An 11,946-nucleotide genomic window follows, 5' to 3' on the forward strand; every position below is an offset into this window, starting at 1 on the left:
GAAACTCACCCGAGAGAAAATGGCAAATCCCGCCCGGGTCTCTGGCCTAAGGCGCCTCCGGGCTGGCTTCTCCAGTCTCAGAATCTCACCCGAGAGAAAATGGCAAATCCCGCCCGAGTCTCTGGCCTAAGGCGCCTCCGGGCTGGCTGCTCCAGTCTCAGAAACTCCTGTTTGTGTGTTCTTTATTTGGTATGGTATGAGGTGCCGCAGGCCAGCCAGTCTCAGCCTCTCTCAGCCCTTGGGAGGAACAGGGTTACGCTACAGGTCGACGAGGCGTTGGTGAAGAAATGACAGACAGACACGACACAAGGAAGTGCAGGATCTGTATGTATTTCTCAAAACTGGCATCAGACTTTTACAGTCATTACAAAAGAGAAAAGTTAAATCTGGCAGCTCAGTGGTCGAGGTACATCTGGGACCATCTAAAATATGGGTCTAAAACAGCAGCCATCTCCCCTGGATAGGCACTATACCACCACCACCACCACCCCCCAGGCCCAAGCATTCTGGGCCTGGAGGGCTGCGGACCACATGAGGCTCAAGGCTCAAAGCTCGAATCTCGAATAATCTCTAGTACATTCTCTCCCTCTCTCTCTCTCTCTCTCTCTCTCACACACACACACACACACACACACACACACACACACAACCTCGGCTCAAGGTCCCGCCCAGCCCATCCTTAGTAAAGCTTCAATGTCCTACGCACTTCATTATTTCCCTAACAATGCCAGAGGCAATTAGTCTGAATGTGTAACATTGCCTGCAAGAAATTCCAAGCCAGGCTTTGGCTAAGGTGTTAGAACATTGGTGGAGGTCAGAGAACAACATTTAATTTTGTTTAGCTATTATGGTAAATCATATCTTGCGGGACACCTAGCATGCGAGACTATAGCAAGGACACATCTGGGCTACCTCTGAGTTAGGGGTTGTAGGAGATGGCTTCCTTGAAGCTTTTTTGCCTCATAAACTGTTGTCACACAAAGTGTGCGTGGCAGTGAGGGAACTGGGAGAAGAGTGGAACTGGGGTGCATGATGTTAAACTCACAAAGAATCAATAAAAAAATTTTTTAAAGGAAGATATGGAGTGGTCAAGAAGTAAAATATTATAAGCCATGGTTGTGTGTGTGTTTTTTAAATCTATGATATATTACAATATAATTAGCACTTCCACATCATAGTTAATTTTAAACCCACATCTGCACATTTTTCCGTTTGTGTATACGAAGTTATATCAAATCATGTGTGGAGTGTGGAGAATTAGCTCTAGAGGAAGAAAAGGGCTGGGGATCCTGGAAAAGCAGAAAATTCAAGTTTTATCTTATGTTACTCCCCTTGGTAGGCATGATTTTCCCTTGTTATCTTCCTGTGTGCACATACATCTGCCTACATGTTTACATACATAATCACACATATCACTTATGAAGAAATCTACTAGAGAAATGTAACAAGTTATGGAGAAAAGGGAAAATGTATACATTACACAGTGTCAAGAGATTATTCTCTTAGATAGTGACACAGGAATGAGTCACTGGTGATTCAGTTCCATGGCTAATTACTTTCCTTAAAATTCGTAGAGTAAGTTCTGATTGATAACTTTTACTAAAACAAGACATGATATTATTGATAATACACTTTCCATTAGAAATGCCCTAAAATGAAAATGTGGCTAATGATCTGATACACGCCGCAACAAAACTTTATTAGTGCTGAAAGAGTGAAGTTTTTTCACATATGAAAATTGGAACTGGTTCATAAAGAATTGAGAAAATGTAGGATAGTTCAGAGGTAGCATCCCTGCCATTCAGGAAGGACTGCCAGATGCAGGTACATGGGACAGGAGGCCTGCTCGCTCACAAGTAGAAGCAGGGTCTCAGTCATCCGAGTGAAAGGCTATGCAGCTTCAGACTGGGATGAAACAGAGCTCAAAGGGTGGAGGCACAGACAATAAACCAGATTGAACTGGGGTGGTGTCAATGTCCTCTGGGTTGACCAGAGGTTTTAAAGTAAAATGCTGTAAAATGTTGGTCAGGATTAAAAACATCTCCATGCGGGCCAGACCTTCTCCAATACAAGCTCTTCTTCCTGAAAGGGACATGCAACTGATAAGTCATTGATTCTATGTAATTCTGTTTCTACATTAACACACATAGAAAATATGTTTATGAGTGAGTAATTAACATAGGCTATTTACCTAACAACTGATTGTATTTTTCCACTGTCCTGATTCCTTTTCTTTCCTCAAGACAAATGCCTCTCCCTTTCTTCTTTTAACCATTTTTTTTATATTTTTTATTTTCATAAACTAGCAATATATATATATATGTGTGTGTATATATATATATATATATATATATATATATATAAAATTTTAACCCTTCCTCTCCTCCAAGTTTTTCTGTACTCCACCAACTCACTCCTAAATTCATGACTATTTTAATTATTCTTTTTTTATTTCTGAGACAGGGTATCTTAACATAACAGTCCTGGTTGTCCTGGAACTCTCTTTGGAGACCAAGTTGACCTTGAACTCAAAGAGACCCACTTGCCTCTTCCCCATCCCTTCCCCTGCCCCTTCCTCTGCCTCCTCAAGAGCTAAGATTAAAGGCACATGCCAACATGCATAGCTGATTATTCTTGTCACGTATATACATATATGTGTATGTATGTATGTATACAAAAAGAAATCTCACTAAGTACATTTAGTGTTGCTCATATATTTATATTTTGTTGTTAATTATTTCTTTATATACATAAAAATGCACATATATAATAAATTTTGGTTTCACTTAATATCCTACCTTCTAAATTCCTCCACACCATCATCAGACTAAGTTTTGATCTCACTTTTATGTCTGCATGGTTCTTTGCCTTGTTTTTTGCTCTCTGACTGAGTTTAACCAGGAACACTGCCATGGGCATGGGTGTGAGGCATGGGCATGAGCACACCAGCACACACACATGCACACACACACATGCATACACTCACACATGCATAGACACACACACACATACACACACATACCTATAGCAATTTATATGATACAAAAGTGCCCTTTTCTCTTATCCCCCAGGCCTCAGTAGCTTATTTCTTTTGATCTGCTTTCTAAGGGATAGATAACTCAAGTCATAAATCTGCTAAAAGAAAAATAATCTAAAACTGGTCACGGGCAGGTGTAAATGCAGATGCTACAAAGTGGTTGCAAGTGATTATTGGAATCTAACTTCATCTTGCTCTTTCAAATTCCTGAGACCTGAGGCATCTCTATTTTCCCATCCCGAAGCAGATAGGCAGAACCAAGCTTTTTATGACACATTCTAGTCACTTCTCTGAGTAGATGGACAGCCACTGTTCTCTGCCTCTTGTCTGTATCCCTTCAGATTCAGCTCAGGTGTTATGTGGTCTATGTAACCTTTTAAACATGCTTAAATACAAAAATAACACAGTGTTTGTCTTCCATAATAATGCTTCTTATGCAAAACAGTGGCTGTGGAATTTAAGTTATTAGTTATTACACTTGTTTAAGTAATTTTAAAAATTCCATATGAATTCTGAGGACAAAGCCTTAGTTCTTTTAATGATGCATACAAAGACAGGACAAAGCAGGCCTTTAGCACATGAGAAATCAACAGGAACCTCACATGATAGACAATCCAATTTACAGCAAGGAAGACAGGGGTTAGACAGCAGGGTGGCTTTCCACCCTTTGAGGGCTTCCCTGGGCATTTCACAGTGTGTATATTACTCTACAACACATGAGTTTACAGTGGAGGAAACTGTGCCTAAACAGGAGAGGGTCCAGCCCCACCAGGCTATTGGTCCACTACAGCCTTTTGCTTGTGTGAGTGTTAAGGACTTTTCCATACTCTGCTACTTCCTCTGCTCCCATAGGAACAGACATTTCTTCAAACTCCTTAATCACACATTAGAGTGGAACAATGTTTCTTTTCTGAGACCATTTCAAACTGAAAGAAGGTAATTAAATGGTACTTTCTGCAAGCAATTTATCTTACAGTCTGGTGTCCTTCAAAAAAAAAAAAAAAACCAGAGTTGCAACCACTCTCTCTGGGCTTCACCCGAAGGACTGAAGCATGGCACACTTTCACAAAATAATTCTTTTTTTTTTTTCCTGCAACACCACTGCCTAGCAGAATAATCTTTTCCTACTCATTTATCACCTTTGTGTCTTTCACACACTGTCCCTCTGGATCTGAGCACAAAGTTGTTACATGTAAGGTGTTCCTTGGGAGCCAGTGACGGGCTCCTCTGGGTGAAGACGAAGTCCTAACTAGAATAGGATTTCTTCCAGTAGGAGCTCTTGAGAAGTTCAGCCCTGAGTCAGGAAGCAGAATCAGTGGATGGAGCCTCTAATCCAACAAGAAGCAACCATCACCCTGGTAGTGCTACCTCTGGCCTCATGGAAATGGGTATTCATGCCACCCATGGGATTCTTCATGTATGGTCCTGATCACCTCAGCTGGGCCCTAACACATATGAATACAAAGCTAATGCTTGCCTGCTGAGAAAGCCACAAAGTAGTCACTTTTTTTGAAGTTCCCCTTCTCATCGAGAAAGTGGCCAGGATCAAACTTCTCTGGGTTGGGAAACTCTTTGTCATCATGCAGGACAGAAGTCAGACATGCCATTACACTTGTACCCTGAAAGCAAGAGAGCAAAAGTCATTTATGAAGGAGGACATGTAATCTGAAAACAATTCAGGTGCCTCTCCATTGATCTCTTTGCTCTGGGGTGAGAAGATTAAAACACAAAACTGAAGTCATTTGTTCCATGTCAAATGAGTACGTCAATACCAGCCCTAAAAGGTCTAAACCCTATAATGCTCATTCAAGGTCTTTCTGTCCATTGACTTCACAGCCATCCTCACTAGTCTGTGGCCTGATGCCAGCAGGTTTCAGAATTAAGTGCTCTCTGGAATGCATGAATCTTGATACACATTCAGTTTGTCCTCTCACAGGGCAATGCCACTGAAATCCATCTCAACTCGGTGAAAGAGGGGGTGGAAAGGTAGTCAGAGCCAACAGGGTAGGGGATACCAAGGAAACAAGGCCTTCTAAAGACAAGAGAGGCCTTACATGCCATATGAATTCACAGAGGCTATGGGCAGCATGCACAAGACCTTCACAGGTCTAAGCCAGATGCATTCATAGTCCCGAGAGGCAAAGTGAACACAAACCCCAACCCTAACCCAGAAGCTATCTCAAATTGGCAACTACTCATGTAGTTTAGAAAAAAATAATGTTTTCCAACAGGATCTCACTGGGAAAATAAATGCCATTTCGGGCAAGCCTGATGCCAAGCAGAAGACAGGCAATAGAAAAAAGAATTCAATGGTAACTGGGAGGGTTTCTTGTTTTGGTTCAGTTTGGTGTGGTGTGGTGTAGCATGGTGTGGTGTGGTGTAGCATGGTGGTGTGGTGCGGTGTAGTTTTTGGATTTTTGTTGTTGCTGTTGTTGTTGTGGTTGGTTGTTTTGTTTTTTGTCTCTTAATGCTTTCTCTGGGCATTTTGTTTTACTATTAGGTCTTTGGTTTATATATTATGATTCCTGGTTTTGTGTTTTTATGGGATTTTTAATGTGCAATTTGAGCATCTCTCTCCATCTATGTGTCTTTCATGTACTTTTTCTTAGGCACATTTTCTCCTGTTTCTTTTGGTCTATTCTTTCTTTGTTTTAGTTCATACTGGGTTCTTTTTTGTTTTGTTTTTATTTTTAGTTGCCTATTTATTATTTAATGAAAGAGAAAAAGAAAGGGTATAAAATTGTGTAGTTAGGGAGGTGGAAAGATCTGGGAGGAGCTGGAGGAAGGGAAACTGGTTAGAATACATTTTTTAAAAATCTATTTCAATACCCTCGCCATTCTGACTGATATGAGGTAGAATCTCAGGGTTGTTTTGATTTGCATTTCCCTGATGACTAAGGAGGTTGAACATTTCTTTAGGTGCTTCTCAGCCATTCAGTATTCATCAGTTGAGAATTCTTTGTTTAGTTCTGTACCCCATTTTTAATAGGGTTATTTGGTTCTCTGGAGTCTAACTTCTTGAGTTCTTTGTATATATTGGATAGTAGCCCTCTATCAGATATAGGATTGGTAAAGATCTTTTCCCAATTTGTTGGTTTCCATTTTGTCCTATTAACTTACAGAAGCTTTGTAATTTTATGAGATCCCATTTGTCAATTCTTGATCTTAGAGCATAAGCTATTGGTGTTCTCTTCAGGAAAATTTCCCCTGTGCCCATGTGCTCAAGCCTCTTCCCCCTCTTTCTTTTCTTTAGTTTCAGTGTATCTGGTTTGATGTGGAGGTCCTTGATCCACTTGGACTTGAGCTTTGTACAAGGAGATAGGAATAGATCTATTTGCATTCTTCTACATGCTAGCTGTCACTTCAACTAGCACCATTTGTTGAAAATGCTGTCTTTTTTCCACTTTATGGTTTTAGCACCTTTGTCAAAGATCAAGTGACCATAGGTGTGTGGCTTCATTTTTGGGTCTTCAGTTCTATTCCATTAATCTACCTGACAGCAGATGCTGTAGAGGTTGTGGAGAAAGAGGAATATTATTTCATTGCTGGTGGGATTGTAAGATGGTACAACCACTCTGGAAATCAGTTTGGTGGTTCCTCTGGAAATTGGACATAATACTACCAGAGGACCCAGCTATACCACTACTGGGCATATACCCAGAAGATGCTCCAACATGTAATAAGGACACATGCTCCACTATGTTCATGGCAGCCCTATCTATAATAGCCATCTGAAAACAACCCAGATGTCCCTCAACAGAGGAATGGATACAGAAAATGTGGCACATCTACACAATGGAGTACTATTCAGCTATTAAAAACAATAAATTTATGAAATTCTTAGGGAAATGGATGGATCTGAAGATTATCATCCTGAGTGTGGTAATCCAATCACAAAAGAACACACATGGTATGCACTCTCTGATAAGTGAATATTAGCCCAGAAGATTGGAATACACAAAGTACAATCCACAAACCACAAGAAACTCAAGAAGAAGGAAGACCAAAGTGTGGATAGTTCATTCCTTCTTAAAGGGGGGAACAAAATACCCATGGAAGGAGTTGCAGAGACAAACTATGGAGCAAAGACTGAAGGAAGGACAGTCCAGAGACTGCTCTACCTGGGAATCCTTCCCATATTCAATCACCAAACCCAGACACTATTGTGGATGCCAGCAAGTGCTGGCTGACAGGAGCCTGATATAGCTGTCTCCTGAGAGGTTCTGACAGTACCCAACTAATACAGAAGTAGAGGCTCACAGCCATCCATTGGATTGAGCACAGGGTCCTCAATGAAGAAGCTATAAAAAGAACCCAAGGAGCTGAAGGGTTTACAGCCCCTTAGGATGAACAACAGTATGAACAAACTAATACCCTCAGAGCTCCCAGTGACTAAACCACCAACCAAAGAGTACACATGGTGGGACTAATGATTCCAGCAGCATATGTAGCAGAGGATGGCCAAGTTGGTCATCAGTGGGAGGAGAGGCCCTTAGCCCTGTGAAGGTTCTATGCCCCAGTGTAGGGGAATGCCAGAGCCAGGAAGCAGGAGAGGGTGGGTTGGTAAGCAGGGGGAGAGGGAAAGTACAGTGGTTTTTTTTTGGTTTTGGTTTTTTGGGGGGGTTTTTTGGTTTATTTTTTTCCCAGAGGGGCAACTTTGAAAGGAGATATCATATGACATGTAAATAAAGAAAATATCTAATAAAAAATAAATAAAAACAAAAAATAGAATGTAAAAAATCGATTTCAATATAAGAGAAGAAAATTAAATTCATCTCATTGACTTTGGAATGAAATGTGAGTCATTTTCAAAGCCTCATTGGCATTTTCTTCAACAACCTTCAGTTCCATCAGGGGAGCAGCTTGAAAGAAGTTCCCATAGTCAGAATGAAAAAGGAGGAATGTGAGCCATGAGGAATGAAAAGTTATTTGTCAATGTGAAAGGGAAATATGCTTGTCTAGATTTAGAGCAATCATACAAAACTTCTAAGTATATCATTACGAATATATTTGAGCACTTGAAGAAACATTGTTAAAGAACGTACAGGAGACAAAGCATTTCTAAGTCACAGGAGTTGTTATTAATATGGCCAAATACTACAAAATATCAAATTTTTCATAAATGGAAATAATAAAGGCATAAATTCTAGAATTTAAAAAATCAGATTGAAATTTTACTACATGAAATTGAAGGCATTAGAAGACTAAACATAAACATGAACATAGAAACCTGTAAATAAGTCAGTTAAGACACTCTGCCTGATGGTCTCAAGTCCAAATTCACACACATGTGCTTAGAGTAAAACTTGGGCAAAACTACAAATATTCTGTAATGTGGAAGGTACTTTAAAAAAAATACAAAGTGGGTTTCCCATTAACTTAGTATTATCCAGAGGGCAGGTTTGAGGAGGAAAGGATTGAATGACTACATCTTGGCTATATAGCGTTAGTCTCCCTGCTTAAAGAACCAGTGACTTATGCAGTCTCAGTTGAATGATCTATGTTATATGTGATAATGTTTTTAAAAATAATGAGTTTTCTACCCAAATTGAAAACCTTGATTTGTAGATGCAGTTTATTCTGCTAAGAGCATGCAAAGGCACAGGGGTGTATTAGGCTCTGCCAGTGTGTTTGTGCTTAATTGATTTTATTCTAAAAAGAAAAGTTTTGATGCTTTAACATACAATCTGGAAAAATGCTTAGAAACTTGAAAAAAAAAAAGAATCAGTGACAATCTTCCCATGGAAGGCTCACAGAAGCCAAAAGGGATAGTCAGATATCCCAGAAGCAGAATGAGCAGAGTAGGAGAACCTTAACTTTCTGGGTAAGATCACCAACATCTCTGAAGACATCATGAACTAGGCATGTTTGGATCAAACAATAAATTTCTAAGGAATTACTCAAAACATTTCCTCATATGTCCAGCCAATACAATCTCAGACAGAAAGATGCTATGTCTTTATCACCAGTAAACTTGGAACCCAACTAATGTTAATCAATATTCAATAATGTTAATAACGTAGAGGCCAGGGAAATGGCTCAGTGGACACAATGCTTGCCAAACAAGTATGAGAACTAGGCATGTGTTTGTGGAGCTTTCTAAAACTAGCTGTGCAAAGTTTTAAACTTGTGAGTTAATTGGAATAAAGTGATTTATTTATTGATAAAATACTAAGTGTTGGTTAAAAATAAGTAGGAAATGGCAGCACAAGCCTGCAAACTCCATTGTTCAGGAGGCTGGAGCTGGAATATTATTTTGAAGTCCAAAAGAAAATCAAGTCTCAAAATAAATTATGTAGACTGATATGTACATAAAAACAATACCAGTGTATAAGGCATAATACCAACCTACTGAGATTCATAAGTGAATTCCCCCAAAGCAAGGAAGAAGAAAGATATACTTAGATCATACTTCTCCCAAATAAGTCAAACAGAAAATATGGAGGGATGTGGGAATACAGAATTGTGGTTAATTGATAAGAATAGTAAAGCCCACTGGATAGCAAGGATTTAGACAGCAGATTAGATTGATTAACAAACAGGAGTGGTATGGACATATCAGGGAACTGAAAAGTTTGTTAGAACACAATCATATTAGAAAACCGTAGCAACAAAAGTCAGGCAAAGGAGCATAGAGAGGAAGAGTCATGATGCCTGGGGTATGATTCTGGAACCCTTGTAGAAGGTCAGGCTATCTGTAATCACATTACTTAACTATTAGCAGGCAAACTGACTGATGAGGAGCACAGATGAAATGCATCTCACCTTGGGTATGTGGTATCCTCTGAATTCCACATCCTGCGTTGTCTTACGAGGCGAAGGAATGGGAACAAAGTCAATGTATCTCTGGATCTCATGCAGCACAGCATCGGTGTAGGGCATGTTGTTCCTATCCTGCATGCAAGGGCTCCGATGTCTACCAATCACACGAGTGATTTCTTCTTGAATTTTAGCTTATAGGGTAGAAATCATGGTTTTTATAAAATGAAGAGGAATTATCTCTTACATGATTCTTGATCATTTTCAACTTGTGATAGGAAGTAGAGAGTTGTCTGTCTGGGCTGGTGTCCTGAGCAGACCTTGGGCACAAGCTCCACAACTAGTCCCACAACACCCAGAGGAAGCTCCACTCCCAGGCGCTCTGACAAGCCCAGGATCAGAGTTGAGGAGGAACCAACATCTGTCCCAGCACTGGGAGTAACTGGAACCAGCGGGACCAGGCACATAAGAACTCTGCAAGCCCAGTGACTCAGGTTCCTTCCAGTCTGTCTGGGCTGGTGCCCTGAGCAGAACTTGGGCTCAAGCTCCACAGCCAGTCCCACAACACACAGAGGAAGCCCCACTCCCAGGTGATCTAACAAGCCCAGGATCACAGGATCCCAGAATCACAGGATCACAGAGACAGCTTGACTCTGAGGAGTTCTGACACAACCAGAATCACAGGAAGGACAGGCTCCAGTCAGATTTAGCAAGGGCAGGTAGCACTAAAGATAACCAGATGGTGTGTGTGGAGGGGGCGAGCTTAAGAAAATAAACAACACAAACCAAGGTCACTTGGCATCATCAGAACCCAATACTCCCACCATAGCAAGTCCTGGACACACCATTACACCAGAAAATTCAGATATAAAATCACCTCTCATGATGATGGTACAGGACATAAAGAAAGACATAAATAGTACCCTCAAAGAAATACAGGAGAACAAAGGTAAACAACTAGAAGCCCTTCAAGAGGAAACACAAAAATCCCTTAAAGAACTACAGGAAAACACAATCAAACAGGTGAAGGAAATGAGCAAAACCATCCAGAATCTAAAAATGGAAATAGAAACAATAAAGAAATCAGAAAGAGAGACAACCCTAGAGATAGAAAACCTAAAGAAGAAATCAGGAGTCATAAATGCAAGCATCACCAACAAAAGATACAAGAGATAGAAGAGAGAATTTCAGGGGCAGAAGATACCATAAAAAAGTGTAAAAACATGAAATAAGCAATACTACTAATAGAGAGGCTCAGATAGGAGTAGCAAAATCTCAAGACCATTAGGTTGTACACAGCAAGACACAGTCACAAACAAACAAGCTTAAAGTGTATATGGATTGTTTAATATTGGACATATTTCTCTAATTACCAAATTAAAGAGACCATTGGATGACAGTCAATAAATTTCTAATTCCTCATATTTTTGAATTTCTATCGATTAGGTTATGTTGGCAATATTACTTTTCATATTGAGATACTAAGAAAAAGTAATTGTTACTTCCTGTTGTTTTTGTTTTAAGAGATGAAATTAGATTTGTGTGGATTTGTTGAAAGATTACTTTCTTGCTTCTTCTAAGGTGTAGTTTTACTCTTTATGTTGATGTTTTCTATCTATTATCCTTTGTAGGGCTGGATTTGTGGAAAGATATTGTGTATTTTTTTTTTTGGCATGGAACAGAACAGCTTACATATTTTAAAAGTATTTATATACCCAAAAGAAATGTAGAAAATTAAATTGGGAGGGGGTTTGTAAGAGAACAACAAAGAGTAATACTGAATGCTTTGCTTGATGTTTGTAACTCTTGTATCAAGATACCATAGTAAGAGCCAAGATTTTAAGCTCTACAAAATACAAACCAAACAAACAAAAACACTTTATATATTTATGTTCATTTAAAAAATGTTAGTAGTGATGTATTATTTTGAAATATACAGTTAAATAACTTTTGGAGTTATTTAAAATTTATATTGAGAAAAGCATATGTATTTTCAGTATTGTCGTAGACAAGCATCTACATAAGACTATTAAATTGATTGTTGCTTTATATCAAACAACTTTTTTTTTTTTTGGTTTTTCTAGACAGGGTTTCTCTGTGTCCTGGAACTCACTCTGTAGACCAGGCTGGCCTCGAACTCAGAAATTCAC

At 39.5% G+C, this 11,946-nt stretch overlaps 1 protein-coding gene across 2 annotated transcripts in view; it reads right to left on the reverse strand.

Annotated features, from left to right (window-relative positions):
- Window positions 1–1,679: 1,679 nt before the first annotated feature.
- LOC116101173 (cytochrome P450 2C70) overlaps window positions 1,680–11,946 on the reverse strand; it is a 31,197-nt gene continuing 20,930 nt past the window's right edge. The window contains exons 7-9 of one of the 2 annotated variants that reach the window (XM_031384829.1): window positions 9,803–9,990; window positions 4,515–4,656; window positions 1,680–2,082 (exon numbers count right to left, since the gene is read on the reverse strand). In XM_031384829.1, the coding sequence (XP_031240689.1) occupies window positions 1,901–2,082; window positions 4,515–4,656; window positions 9,803–9,990 (512 nt within the window). In that variant the 3' untranslated portion in view covers window positions 1,680–1,900. Of the gene's footprint in view, window positions 2,083–4,510; window positions 4,657–9,802; window positions 9,991–11,946 lie in introns of both variants that reach the window. The other variant, XM_031384828.1, reaches the window with a different exon arrangement.

This window comes from Mastomys coucha, unplaced genomic scaffold (genome assembly GCF_008632895.1).
Source record: "Mastomys coucha isolate ucsf_1 unplaced genomic scaffold, UCSF_Mcou_1 pScaffold21, whole genome shotgun sequence".
Classification (NCBI taxonomy): Eukaryota; Metazoa; Chordata; class Mammalia; order Rodentia; family Muridae; genus Mastomys; species Mastomys coucha.